The following is a 15,899-nucleotide window of genomic DNA, read 5'->3' as shown; positions in this document are numbered from 1 at the left end:
TCCATCTGGTTTCAGCAACTCAAATTCTTTGAAACCTTAAGTTCTCAGCCCACTCAAAAGCACAGGTAACTGGGGGGGGGGAAACATCACGACACATTTATGCGGTTCTGTGAGCAAGGCCGTGACTAGAGCATGCAGGCAGCTGCCTCGGCAGCCATGGCAACAGTATTCTTTCAGAGGGATACCATCCAATCGCAGACCTCTCTACGCTTTTACCTCGACCAATTGGTACCAAGGATGCAGCCAAACCAATTTATCAAAACTCTAGTGTATTTGGGTGTTGCAATTTGTGGAGAGTACGTGGGGTGGAGCGTTTATGAGAACACGTCTCCTTTACTTTGCTGCAGTGAAGAGAAATAACATTCAATATGACAGCATATATATTATATTTAAACAAATACCATATATTTAACATTATTTTACTTTTAGGGAAAAACTGGGAATTAATTTTGGATAATCCTACTGCGAGAGAACAGGCCGACAAGGGGTGTGAGAGAGGATAAGAACACAGTCTTCAGAATAAACAGGCAGACGTTCCTTATTCTTAGCAACTTTCAATAAACTCATTTATTATTTTCACACAATGAATAACATGAACAAGATCGACTTTGTTATTATAAGTGCTCTATACTGCTAACCAGCAAATGGCAGCAAAAATATGAGCTTTTCCTTAAGGAAAAAAGGGGGTAAAACGAAACATAAAACAACAACTAGATCATGAACAAACATGACCAAAAGCATGCCAGCAAATACATATATATGTATATACATACATATGTGTACATATACAAATGCGCATACTTCATGTGTGCGTGTGTGCGTGTGTGTGCTTGTATACATAGATAAGTATATAAACATGATACACAAACATATTTTGCGTGTGTATAATATATACACACACCCACACACACGCACACACTCACACACACATATATGCCTCAAAAACTTGCAGTAATAATATTCATACAATGTACAAAATTGCTTCATGAAAATCCATTACAAAAAATTATCAAACAATGTACAAGTTTTCTCTGAATTTATTTAAATTCAAATAACTTTCTGCTTGTCTAAAATATGTATGCGTACAATCGAGAACATGCAAATGAAGAAAAAAATTCACTCTGTTAAAAAGAGGCTAAAAACGGTATGTATACAAACTAAAATTTACCAACACAGGTTAGAGCTCAGTTTGTGCTCTTGCAAAGTACATCCTTCCATTGAATTTATTTTCTCAATATTTAATTTGCACTTAATATTTTTCGTTAACAATGATATGGTTTGAAACGTTCTGTCACAATGCAATCTGTATTCATGCCAGTGGAAAATATTTTAGTTGCTACCTTTCTTTAGTGTTTCACAATCCAGTTAAATCTCAATTTTGTGTTTCCTTTTTGCCAATCATGTCCGTGGTGAGTCCAGGGCAGTTCCCTTCGTTTGTATGCAGGTCTGCAACATTGAATTTACCTCACTATATTCTGTTGAAGTTCGAGAACCAGATGAAAAGAACACATTTGAGCTTTAAAAGGCACCGGTATTTCGGCTGGTAAAGTAAAAACATCTGGTTGTTTTACACTTCAACACAACAGCTTGCTCAAGAGCAATGCATTCTGGGAGCGTGATAGTCTGTCAACTCAAGATTGCCTATCCTCAGGATCCCAAATAGCAATAAATACCAACAGTCTGTTACTATTCGGAATTTATGTATTTTGGTAAAAGCTGCACATTAATATTTTAGCTTTCTTTCGAAACAGCTTTGAATGGCTCAACATTAGATCAGCGATTAAATGAATTTTTTTTTTCTTTCAATTTTTGGCAAATTCTTCCAACAGTGTTGAGAAACTGTTCCCAATCGAGAAAACATACAAGCTACTTATGAAGCCACAGAGTGAAAGGAATATCTGTTTGCTAAAACAAGTTCAGTTCTCCTGTCCCAAGAAAACAGCACAAGCTGGCCTCTGTGCCTGCGACACCCAGCACCAAATATTTCAGCCACCAAGGCCCCTGAAGAGCCACTTCAACAGGAGCAGCGGAATGAGCAGGCCCACCTTCACCTTAAACACAGTTTGCATCCATGCAAGTCAGATCATTACTTACACTATTTACAATGGATGTTTAGCTGACCTTCAAATTAAGGCTACACTGCAGCTGGACAGAAGGCTCTGGTCGTTTGCAGTAAGAATAGTTGCAATGATAGTCACTTTCTGCAGAATGGAGAAATAATTAGCTAAGCTTATTACCGATTTTTTTTCAAAATCAAAATAAGACCACTTAATTATCTTTGTGAAAGGGTGGAAACAAAAACACACACACACACATACACACACACACACACACACACGCACACATGCACACATGCATGCACGTGGACACACACACACACACACACACACACACAAAATCTGTTAAACATATGAACTGATCCAACAGGTCTAGGGAAGTTTGCCTTCCAGCTTGCTTACTGGTATAATACAATGCATAGCAAAAGAGGAATGCCACAAAACACAGCACAATCTCAGAATAACCACACACAGGACAGCAAAGGGACTTGGGTGATGTTCTATTGCGTGGTGCGAGAGAGCACATCTCTTTTCCCAGAAGGCCACAGTACACCACTATTTCTGCATTTGCGATTCACTTGTTAACAAAAACAGTTCAGCTTTAACTACGTTTGAAGACTAATGCATCTGGTTGGAAATCGGCCAAACAACGGATGGCCGGGGGGGGGGGGGGGGGGGGGTCAAATGTTCACTTAAGGATTCTATGACAGCAAGACTAGCTGATTTGGTGGGAATGGCAGGCCTTAATCCAACTCCTGGCTTGACGTTCCCGCACATTCCGAAAGAAACACATTGAGAAAGAAACCTAAGGCACACGCATAACAAGCCGGGAGCCTACCGAGAAACACACGGACCGGATAAAACAGGAACGGTCCATGCATTGATTGTAGCTTTTAGTGCAAGGCTCCCTTTAAAATACCATTGAAATTTTGACTTTGAAAAGCAAGTTCCTCAAAGCTTAGTAAGAAAACAAATCTTTCTTGAAGGAGAGAGGAAGTATCGGCAATGTAGTATGACATGTCGTCTTTGTCTGCTCTATGCTAAAAATACTGTACAAAACGAATTTTGTTTAAATCGCCTAAATTATTGCCATTTTACCCCTGTGAGACCAGGTCAAAAACAATTGGAAAGACACCTGTCTTTGAAAATTTGGTTTCCATATTTTAATACTTGATTTTGTACACTGTAAGTTGTACATATAGACAGCAAACACTGAGTGACAGACACCTCAAAATAAAAGCAATATAGATGGAGCATCACACTGATTCTCACTCGCTATGGTATGGAGGGGAAAAAGGTGTATTTTGGCACTGAACCCATCCCTAGACAATCCTCTATTTTATCGTTCTTTTTCGACATGTATAGCAGAGCTTCCAGCACCGCATGCATGCCTGCTACACAAATCGAATCTAACGCTACACGTTATTGGCTGGGAGGAGGCCTGACCGTCAGAATTTGGCACCTTGATGTCTCACTGTTTGTTTGACTGGGTTATTCGAAACCATGAACACTCGTGAAAAAGGGGTGATTTCGTAATTGCAGAATATATCCATTGCTTGCAGGAACGAACCAATTACACAGCCCACAAACGAGAAGGGTTAATCACATTTATAAGTGCTGAGACTGATTCTTCAAATCAGAGTATGAAAGTGAAATAGAAAGTGTAGGCAACACTGATTTACTATGAACAAGAAGCAAAGGAGGGTGACAAGGTTCAATCAGATGGTACCTCAAAAACTTCCTTAGCTTGATAAAATAGCTGTGGATCACACCCATCTTTGCTTTTCGGTGCAAGAAAAAAAAAAAACATTAACTAAAAAATACCTTTCAGTTCCTATGGTAGAACTTTGACTATTTCCTATAAATCTGCTAAGCGAGAAATACTCTGAAATGTTACACACAAAAAATATGTATATTTGAAATACGTATGTGTTCTTATATACTGCCAGACCTTTGGTGCACAGCTAGAGAGATAGCGTCCAAAGGTCTCGTTTCCAAAATATTGCCATCTGCCCATGCTCTGAGCATTCCTGAACGGGGGGGATTGGTGGGTGCTGGGTGGGGGGGAGGAATCTGTAATATTAAAATAGTGCACTGTACAGTGCTTTTCAAAGACTGGATTCAAGGCAAAGTAACCAGCATTGCACAGTATAAGCAAACCTATCTACATTTGCTGGTAAAGGTTTGGCAGAGCCATGGTAGCGAGATGCCGTGAAGTAAGAGGATGGTTTCTGGAGCAGTCTGCATGGCTGGCTTGCACAGTAGCATCTTTGAGAGGCAGGAACAGAGAACTGTAGCCAAGTGCAAGGTACTTCCTGTTATGCTTAATACAAAATGCCAGCTCGACAATCATGACCTCATTCCCCATCCCCCCAGAGGTCTCCAAGAATGCCCTCAACAGTCATAGAAATACAACCAATGGAAAAATACAGCTGAAGGCCAAGATGATGGAAAGGGTCACGGTGCACAGGACGTGCGGGTTAATAATTAGCCTGCAGAAGGCTAGAGCTGCCGGTGTTCCTCTCCATTGCACCTTTCTCCTCCTCCTTAGTCCCCCTGCACCGCCGTGGCCGTTTGGCCTGAACTTCCTCTGACGTCTTCTGCCACCTTTTGCCCCCACGGCTCGGGTGATGCTGTTGCTGAGGCTGAGGCTGGGGCTGGGATCGGGCCATATGTACCACCGACTCAATGGTGTCCCTGATGGAGTCATGGTTGGAGAACTCCAAGGGCTCAGGCAGCAGGTTGGCGCGCAGGGTCTTCTTCCCGGGGAGGTCCACACACTTCTCCAGCACGGGCATTTGGTTGGCTGGCTCCGGGTCCAGCAGCAGAGGCTGCTTCCTGGGTCGCCCTCGACGCTTCTTTACAATGTTGTTGCCAGTCTTGGCCTGTCTCTGGAGCCTTTTCACTTTGAGAATTTTGTTAACGTGGTCCAGGTTCTTTTTGGTGGAGAGGATTTTGGAGAAGGTACACATCTTCCGTACTTCGCACTGCATCTTCTCCACTTCTTTCCGCTTTAACCTCCGCTTCAAAGGAGATCCGTGTTCTAAAGAGGGCGAAAGAAAAGAAGGCATTCAGAAGATTCAGAAGAGTGCAAAACACCCAGCTGCCACTAAACGTTTAAGCTAAAGAGTGGAAACAAGGGTGAAATCATTCATTTCGGATTTGGTTAGTTTCCTTTTTTTTTTTTACATAAGGGTATCAAGATACCCTAACAAAATAATGGAACTGTTGTTTACAAATCCCAGTCTAGCCATTTCTAGGCTCATTATATAAATATTTTTAATGAATCTGAGAAGACATGTTCTTGCACAAAAGATTTTTCCATAATGACAGGAAATCCATGGAAGCATCTTCATGAAACCGCAAAGTCACAAAATGTGTCATGGCAGCCGTCCTACATGCATCTGGAGCTCAGGCCAGGGCTGCTGCTCTCATACAGAAAGGGTGCCAGAGTGTGAATATACTGATGTAAAATGGTAAGCTAGCGGCCCACTGGCAAAGTGAGCTGCGTCATTCTTAGGGAGGTCTGCAGGCACCAAACTCCTGTGTATACACAGACCTCTTGACGTCCCGTCAAGAGACGGAAGCCTCCGGAACGCCAGAGGTTTACAGATGAGTAGCAGCTCCAACCTCTCGGGAATCGATCAGTCCGAGCAACGCAGTGTGAGATATCCGCCATGGAAAAATCCCCCCCGGAGAGGAACAAATACGCACTTGTGGGTTTCATACCTGTGCGTAATAAAATTTTATTGCGGATGTTTTTATCTGTGGATTTTTTGCTCTCATACGGCTTACACTGCGCCTGTGACTGACCAGAGACAGCTACCCCATAAGATTTATGCACAGGGTTTCACTGCAGCTGTGAAACTGGGAGTTCATGAAGGCAGAGTAACAGCTGGGAATGACACGCAGTACAGACACAGGACGCAGGAGCACCGGTCAACTTCTGCTGCCAGCTCTAAGCCGAGAAACCTCTATGGAATGGAGCCACAATGACTCTATTAAGAATTATTATTAAATTCAGACCACTCTATTTACCATAAACATAAACTCACATTATATGATTGCTTGGCAGACAACAAACACCAAATAAATCAGTATAACCAGGTCTGAGCTACTACATAAAGTTTCGTTCAAAACACATTTCATCATTACAGAATACTGTGGTACTACAGGTTTCCATTTTATATTCAAATACCAAAAACATACATCAACATTTCTTACCATTAATAGGCATTAATCTTTCAGAAGAGTGCTTTGGATTTTCGAATGAGACTAATAATTGCTATTTTGTAATTTTCATTGTGATTTAGACATAACATTAACTTTTTGAACTCTCTAAGAAATATAGCTAAATATAGTTAATGGATACTGGATAATTTTATATAATTTGCTTCATGGTTCATAAGTAGGTGAAGATGGCGTTATCTTAAGTAAAAAGGAACAAAAAGTATTTAAGCATAAACATTTACTTTTCTCTGAAATAATCAAAAAATATTAGCTTGGATGTGGAGTGTTCAATTATTTCTTTTTTCCATAATTTCGTGCTGCAAGCACATAGATTGAGAGCAAAAATCTGAAATAAAAACTAAGTTACTGAAAAACATGTCATGATTGACTGTTAAATATTTACTTCTACCAAGACAAACAGCAATTTAAGGAAAAGGTGGACAGACGTGTCTAAAATAAACCCACGCTAACCAGGGTCTTTTCTATAGACTTTCAGGAAACCAATCAGTGCTCAGCTGTGAAAAGGACCTTCATGAATAGTGTTTCAGTGTAGGAGCCAAAAGCACACATGGGGGGGGGAAGATGTTCTCAGAAGTTCTCTTTCACTGTTCAGTACATTAACGTCACGCTGCGCACAGACCCATGTAATGCAGCTCAGAAAAAAAGAACTGGCATAATGTTGCACTTACAGAAAATACACTGGAAATGATCCCAAAACACTGGGGTCCCGGAAACGCGCTGAAAAGTGCTTTTCCTTGCCCATCAGTTACCCTTGCAGATTTGGTAAAATTTTGCCAAAATTAAAACACAAAATGGAAATTGCCTGCTCATATTATATTCTTTTTTTACCCTTAATATTTGTAATGGTCTGAATATTCATGGTGTAACATAATTCAGACATTGTTACAAACCGATTATAAAAAAATTGAAAGATTTTTAATAAATAACATTCCTATTGCTGGACAGAGATCACTGCGTATGAATACAGTACCTTTCGGGGATCTGGTTTTAATGTTGCCAATGGTGATGCAAAAGACTTTATAAGCAAGGAAAACACACACTCACGCACACACAATCCAATGAACGCAGAGATTCCAGCTGGTACCAAGCTCAAAAGAGAGAACCAGTGCTGATGAATGTTTGTACCAAAATACTAGAGAACGCAAAACTCACAATCCCCCACTGTTAGGTTTGCTAATCTTGTTCGATGCTGGCACAGGAGCGACGACAGCCACATGCTGTCATTTAAACCTCACAAAAAAGCTAGCACCGCTGTCAGGGACCACCATTGGTGATTTACAAAGGGAAGAGGATTAAAATCGAGCAAATCTTTAAAGCATTCCGTCTATGACGATACCGAGATACATTCTTCTGCCCGCTCAAACCACTTCCCGTCAGCGAAAGCAGAATCGGACTGGCGTAACGCGATATGATGGTCCGTCGATCACATCGAAAGAACTGATCCATGACATCTCAGTGAACTGCAGCTACTTGACTGACTGAGCATGTGCAGACACTGTCTGGATGCGGCTTCCCTGGGAAAACCGGAGAGGAGCGGAGCAAAGCATAGCTGCCCCCCCTCCTCAAAAAGGCCACCTACAGGGACATTTACAACTGTCGACGACTGTTTCTGCCGCGGGCCCTTTACCCGATACGCCCATTCATTCCAGCCGCATCCCATCCCTGGCATGCAAATCAAAGTGTACGTGAGCCAACCAGAAGCCATTGCGGCTAGGTCAGGTGTGCCGCGGCCAATAAGAATGCACTCCTACAACTATGACCTTAATGAAGGAGTCTTCTGGGAATAAAACAAAAGAGCTCATGATCGGCATCTGAAGTCTAATTTCTAATTTAGGAAAGTATGCAAGAAGAAAGAGATGGAAAAAAATGTTAATCAAATAATATACTGGGCCTGTCAGCACACATCCTGCCTCACCGACCTCCATAAAATCACTGGGAAGCTTATGCAAACCTCTCCGATGCCAACAAATCACTGGAAAGGGACATTAGCTTTCAGCAGAGTCCAACAAGAGCTGCACATCCCCATGAAATCCCTAACAGACACTTTCATTGGAGACCTCCAATTTATGGACTCTCGTAGGCACTCTACGTTTCTGATACGCTAGCACAAACAAGGAAACCAGGAGCTCAAGTGGGCAAAGAAAAATCAACTCGTTAAATTCATGCTCTGTATATATTATGGATGCGCGAGGGTCCAGTCAGGCATTGCTACACAGGAAACAGTACATCATGTCAACTACTTATGGTGTTAAACAACAGGTATAAAGCGGAAACCGTGGTTCTAAAGAAGCATCCACATAGCGCATCGGGTTTTTGTGATGATTGTGTCAGGCCTGAGACTCTCCTGGGATCTTAGCAGGACACCCGCTGCAAAAAAAGATGGATTTATGGGACAGTGCTGGGCAGGATCCCAGTAAGTTAGCCAATTCCTGCTGGAAGCTGGCATGAATGAGTTAGATCAACATGATTCCAAAAAGAGAATGTAAAAAGAGTACAATCAAATGATATTATTTACAAAACATTCAGAGAGTGGACAAAACATTGAAAACACCACAAGGAAAAGTGACTAAATCATAAACCTAGCTACAGAAGTGAAGCATATTAGGTTGAACGCAATTTACCTGTGTGGGCAGCAATAAAAGAAATCAGACTTAGTTTTCAAAGCAACCTGAGGGTACTCGCATATCCAAAAAGGCCAAATAGTGTGCACCAAAATTTCAGGGGCATCAGTTACAAAATCTGCAAAAGTATTTGATGTGTTAAGGGTAACAGTCTCAAGAAACACCATCAGCAAAGGAAGAATTGTAAGCGTAAGCTCTCCGATAGGGGACGCTGGGCACAGAACAGGATTCTTGTTAAACACCACAAAAATACAGCCTGAAAAATTACTACAGAGCCTCAGCAGCTCTGGAATCCAGTCACAATAAAATCTGCACATGAATTTCATAAGGCTGAAATTGACGGTAGAGCTTCCCTGGCCAGCGCACAAAGACACATAATCTGGTGTAAAGTGCACAAAACCTAGACATCTGAGTAATGGAAAAACTACAGTTGGATGGGTTTATCCTTGGAAAAAGCAAAAGGATGCCTTTGGTCTACAGTGACTGTTGGTATGAGCGTGTCACGGGACTTATTAGGTTCAATGGTTCCTGTATGTGGTTGCATAGGATATCGGCCGTTTCTTAGCAGCAGATCCACCAAATGGTGCAAATACATATCCGTTGAGAACGGTGACATGAACACCAAGGAGTCAAATGCCTTTCATGGCCTCCCATCGCATCTACTGAAATCGCTGAATCTTTATGGAAAGTTCAGGATCGCAGAGTATAGCGTAGATTTTAATTTCTTTTTGCTTGAATATTTGTCTGATTTTCCACTACACATAGTTCAGGACCATTATGTCGGCATTCTAAGAAGAAATTAAGCTATTCTGAAGGCAAAGGGTGGCCTTAATTAGATCAGTGATATTAATATACACTAAGGCCATTCCATTGTTTAATCCACCACCAGTAAACACAAAACAACGACTGATAACTATACCTGACATTTGTGGGTGAATGGCTAAGAATCAGTAATGAGTTTACAAAAGTTCTTACAGAAATTACAAAACAATGTGTGTGATGTTCATTATCAGAAAATTACAGAGGAGTGCTAACAAACTGCTCTGCACTGCTGCCTCTTAGCACTGATGGGGAAAACCCACAGCTTGATACGTTATACAGCGGAGATGCTTCTTCTTGTAAATTAATTAACAGCCTTGGCCTGATTTGTTTTGTTTCTAATAAGAAAACATAGGGACTACATAAGGACCTTTTCTCTTAGTCTATTAAATTTTGTACTTGAGAGAATGACACACAATCCAAAGAAAAACATGTAAAATGATCAAACTTTGTTCTTTTACATTATATTAATGTGTCTTTCATTATAAGAAAGTTTTACTTTTGATAACAGTAGAACTATTGCTAATTGATATAAATTGAGACAGGATGGGAATGGGCTTGAAAATGATGCTACCTTAGGCCAGGGTTTTACAGGTAAGCAGGGTGAAATACATCCGATAACTGTCCTATATTTCTCTCGGAAGAGTTACATCGCAAGCTTTTACACACACACACACACACACACACACACACACACACACACACACACACACACACACACACACACACACACACACACACACACACACACACACACACACACACACACACACACACACACACACACACACACACACACACACACACACAGGACAATCCAGGGATGCCAATTCGCCCAATCGTGTGTTTTGAATTGTGAGAGGAAATGACAGGAAGTCCATAGAAAATGCACGTTCGCAGAGTCTGGCCAGGAATGGAACCCATGTGAAAAGAAGCCCGCGGACACACTGCCGCCCGCGGAGCTACCGATTGCAACATATCAGACAGCTTCAATACTGACACTAATATTTTACTCTCCCATCGCCTGATCCGCATCAGTCCCCATCAGAATTAAATTACTGAAAAGAGGAAGCCAATGAGAATTCATAAAAAAGGCTATGAGACAAACCTACTTAGTAAGTGGCTCATGTGTGGATTTTATTTCATCAGGGCTCTAATTATGAAATTTCAAAAGCATTATTAAACCTTTGACAATATTACTGATAATGGACCCTGGATTATCATACAGTAAAATAGCTTAATGTAACCTTTATGTGAAGGAGTATAATAATAATGCAAAAGAGTATAATAATAATAATATATAGAAAGAGAATATTAATTCATTTTGTAGAGGCCCCTCAAGCAAATATAAAAAGATTTCAGAATGGCAATGGTTGTTTCCATCTCTCCAGTTATCCTGGTCAGGGTTATGAGGGAATGATTTTTTAACATTACCAGAATGAAGCCATGGATCTATTTACATGTTTCATCACGATAAGTGGCACATCACGCTTTGTTTTGATTTCAAAAGGTTTCACTTCAATTTTTAACAATGAATTTCTTTGATATGCCAGAGTCGCTCAATTTCCGATCTCAGTTCCAACTAAACAGGTCGACCCAGTCTTGAGCCTTGGTTGTAAGGAAGGCAGAAGCCTGAAAATAAGGAGGGTATTCCATTGCAGGATACCATTTGCACTTCCCAAACCAGACACTTATTGAAAATACTATACCGATAACAGCAGCTTTGGTCCCAACAGAAGGTAACACATCAGAGAGCTTGCAAACCTCATTTTACACTTTTCTCCACCATGTCAACACATAAAGGAGTCAAGGTGATGTAGACTTGCTACGACCAGTTCCTCTCCACTGCTGCTGCATGCGTTTCCCTCTATTTAACCTTAAGAATCGTGGCTGAGGAGTATGTCCATGGTATATGTCTGAGCAAAGGCGTGCTAATGATATCAGTTGCTACAAATTCATTCATTCGCTTTTAGCAGACCAAGAATGGACAAAGGAAAAAAAAACAAAAAAACAAAAAAACAAAAAGTGAATTTAATTACTACCACTCACAACTGTCTCAATAATGAGGTGCTACGATCGCACTATCACAGTTTGCTAAATTAGGGTCAGTGTATGTGACAAACCACAATCGCTCTTCAGGATCTCAGGCTAAGTGCTAAGTTACTGTGAAAATCAGCAGATCCAGTATTTACAAGAAAAACAGACTGCAAAAGTATATTTATTTTTTTTTCCCCATCAGAGACATCGTATAATTATATTGCAGTTGAAGGAATACAAGGATACAAATCAGTTCATCTGACTTAGATCTTCTGTGTGACCTCTCACCACAGCTTGCTGCCATTTTTTTCCCTGCCTGTGGCAATTCCCAGGGGATGCCAGTTTATCGACTGCTATGAAACTTTAACAGTACTTCGGGGTGCAATCCGACAAGGCCTGTGCACTTCGAGGAGCAGACAAACCTTGGCAAACCATCCCTCTCGAGTGGCCACTCATCTTGAAGCCAGTGCTGCCAGCGGTCTGAATTCTTAGCACAGGGTCTACATATTACGACGACAGTGAACAGGAAGAGCCAAAAGGCACGCCATGCGAAATTCATTTTCAGTAAATGTGCATTTGCACTGTTTATATGTATACTTGTTTTTCCTTATCTAACTGATGTCAATACAGAGGCTGCTTTATATCATAAACTGTATGAACCCATATTACTACTTTGACATCAGTAATGCAAAAAGGCTTGTGCAATCAACAGCATTACAATGAGTGATTTGTTTTCGTTCCACCAAACAAGCAGAAAACATGCAAGGGTGGCTGTTTAGAAGATGAGAATGTTTTTAAAAATACACAGAGACCTGGAATGTCGGGGTGGGTCAAATCCCACCTCTGGCTCGGTTTGTGAAGTTGGCACGGACTCCCTGTATTGGCACAAGCTTCTGCCCAGTACTCTGGCTTCCTTCTGCAGCCACAAAATATGCATTCTGATGAATCGGTGAGTCTAAATATTAGTCAGTGTGTGACTGACTGTCTGTCTTGTCTGAGTGTGTGTGTGCCCTGTGATGGACTTGCTCCAGGTTCACAAACACTCTACTGGATGAAAGGATGGTTGATCTAGGCCACTGGTTCTCAACTGGCTGGTTGCGACCCAAAAGTGCAGAACCATGTTCACAGGGTCATAGAAGAAAAAAAATAAAAAAAAATAAAAAAATCAAGATTTTCTTCTGCTTGCACCCCCCTCCCCCATTTTTGGAAAAATTAATATAAAAAATTTCAAGTCATGACTGAGGAATAATGTGGGGGGCTGAAGCTAAATCAGCTGAGAACCACTGATCTACATGGAAGTATGTGCAAATTGTACCAATGTTGCAATCCAAGATAACTAGATCACAAGTGGCTTTTGGTGGAAAAAGTTACACTGTAAAAAATAATTCAGTACATATCTAGCAAGGAAGAGGAAGGGAGATTCAGTACAGTTTGCGGGTCTGCTCTTTGGGTTCAGGCCAACCTCCTTAACCACTGAGCCACCTGCTGGTAGTTTTCCGTTTCAGTTAATGGGTTCATCTCTGGTTCACTTGCTTTCTTTTCCACACAGCTAATCAAAGTCCATCATTTAAGAGAGTTAGTTATGACTGAAAGAGCCAATTCTTTCTAAGTAACCACAACCATGCTTTAGGGGCAAGTTGTGGTTGGAGCTATAGGACCTGGATATGCTGGGAGAAAATCTCACTTGTCTGAGTCACAGCCAAAACATTCACGAATCAAAGGAGGAGTTTTTAATGCTCCTTAGCAGTGCACTACCCACACCTACCCCTGAACACGCAATGTTGCATTTAATCATTAAAAAAGCTAACGTGAGTATCCATTGACTAAGAAACTGTAATGCCATTGTCTTTGCGTTTAGGTTGGATTTGTTTTTATGCCACAGTATTTATCTTCATATAAAAGGCAAAATAGGATAAGGCCAAATTTATAGGAGCATACTAACAAAATACTGACAATCCCACCTTCATCCTCTTAGCATCCCACGCCGTGTGACACACTGCTTCAATAGGGGACTCGGTTTCCAGCAATGCTTAAATCTTGGTCTTTACGTAGAGACAATTTAATTGAAGGTTTAGGATTAAGAATCACATTTGCTGCTTGCAACACAATGCTACTTAGCAGATTTAAGACCCATAAAATTTGTTTAGCATCCCCGTGTAAAAATGCACATCAAAATGCATGTCTGTTGACTACAAACTGTTGTATCACATTTAAAATCAGTCAGTCTTACTTACAAATTGAATCTGTCACTTTTTGTCAGTCTTATTCCTCTCAAACCACTGAGAAAATGATACTAAAAGTTTGATTCTGGCAGGACAGGCATATTTGCCTTCATCACTCCAATCCAGAGCATTGAAACATTATCAAATCGACAAGCGTATCACACCTGATCGAAACACAAAAGACAGACGTACAGTACAATGATAAACGGACTTACTAGAAAACAAAGGCAAAACAAACAGCGCTGTCCTGAACGTGTGATTAATCAGCACTCTATCGCGCATATAATCACAGCATGAGCAGTCTCCTAGAGCACTGGAGGGAGCTACATTTATGGCAAATTTATTAGTACTTAATAAGCCATTTATGCCTGCTGTAAATCTGTCAGCATTTGGTCCGTGTCGCCGATTCATTTCTATGACTGACAATCACTGATGCCTGCCATTGTGCAAGTGTAGGCACGCACATGCATACTGGGGCTGGCACCAGAGAATTTTTTCTGCTATGGGACTGCTTGACTTTTCGGTGAGGGTGCTCTGAAATTAAGGGTCTGCACTTAATGCATTGGCCACGTTGATTTAATTTCTACTGCAACACCCCCGACACAGGAACAGAAATGTGCGATCTTATACGCAGTACCTGCTCTGTGAAATTCAAAACTAAAAATAAAATTCAAAAACCACAGAAATCTCTTGAAGGGTGTGCTATGGGTACCCCCATGCCTCCCCCCAACACGGACACACATATTTTGTATGTGGTGTGTGCGTGTAACAGACAGAATAGAAATGCAAAATATCCTTTTTATGAACTATCGATGTCTTGCAGCACCTAATCATTCTCTGCCTTCCAAATCACTGGAGAGCTTGTTTATAATTGTACAGCTTAAGCACAGCTACCTCATGATATATTAAGCTAAACTAAATAAGCATTTTTTATCAACTTTAACAAAAAATGGCTTTGTTTGATGAAAGAACCTTAAATCTTTCAGCAAGGACATTTTGCAAGAGGAAGAAGAGTATATGACCTTGTTTTATGTAAATGAATACATGAAAAAAATGTTTAGCTGTACTGGGAATTACCTATTTCGGGGGGGCAAGAGAAAAAGATGATACAGTGGAGAAAAAAAATATTTGCCTTTTTTTTTGCTGAAACTAAAATGCATGGAGAGGCAGTGCTTTGAAACTGACTGAAGAAGCTATATAAATATTAAATGCCACGCATTACAAGTTGTTCCCTATGTGTTCTAATCGTGACAAGCCTGGTCTGTCATGTGTGTCAGTACGTCATGGAGGTGGATTGCAGTGGGGGTTAAGCAGATTGTGATCCAGCCCCCTTTCCCCTTGGGAGGGAAAATGTAATCTAACTGAGCCCAGGGCTCCCAATTCCCCTTCAGTGGAGTTGGCTGGATTCATTAAACTTCTGGCTGCTGTCCAGCTCTTTTAACACAAGGAGAGGTTTTTTTATTGCATGTCTGTAGAAAATAAATCAAAATGTGTGAATAATATATCTCAGGGAGAATCACTGGCAAGCAAAGAAAAATAGGAGGAATGTAAATTTATGAATTATAGTTGTCTTCGTCTATGCGCTACGCTTCTCTGGCCAGATGTACAAGATTAAAAAAAAAAGACTGCAGGTATATTTACTGCAACGTTATGTGTGTGTTGTATATAGATACATGCACATGCGTGTGTGTAAAAATTATTATATTTTATATTTATGCACATGTACACACAAACTTTGAAAAACTATGTTGGAAAACATTACATTTTGAGATCAGCTTCAATTCATTTTTAATTAATTCAATTCACTTTTCAGTTTTGTTTCAGATAGGTTTCCTATGCAAAGCATTCTCATGACTTTCATTGGATCAAAACATCTGTTCTTTTCTATGAAG

General features: G+C 40.7%; 2 protein-coding genes across 3 annotated transcripts in view; both read right to left on the bottom strand.

Moving 5' to 3' along the window:
- riok2 (RIO kinase 2 (yeast)) overlaps positions 1-15,899 on the bottom strand; it is a 399,097-nt gene that overhangs the window by 350,700 nt on the left and 32,498 nt on the right. The window lies entirely within an intron of this gene.
- setbp1 (SET binding protein 1) overlaps positions 539-15,899 on the bottom strand; it is a 69,447-nt gene continuing 54,086 nt past the window's right edge. For both annotated transcript variants that reach the window (XM_048978587.1, XM_048978596.1), the window contains exon 4: positions 539-5,100. In XM_048978587.1, coding sequence (XP_048834544.1) covers positions 4,538-5,100 — 563 coding nt within the window. In that variant the 3' untranslated portion in view covers positions 539-4,537. The remainder of the gene's footprint in view (positions 5,101-15,899) is intronic.

This window comes from Brienomyrus brachyistius, chromosome 2, assembly GCF_023856365.1.
Source record: "Brienomyrus brachyistius isolate T26 chromosome 2, BBRACH_0.4, whole genome shotgun sequence".
In the NCBI taxonomy this organism is placed as follows: domain Eukaryota; kingdom Metazoa; phylum Chordata; class Actinopteri; order Osteoglossiformes; family Mormyridae; genus Brienomyrus; species Brienomyrus brachyistius.
Note: the sequence above shows the minus strand (reverse complement) of the source record. Positions and strands in the feature narration are given on the sequence as shown.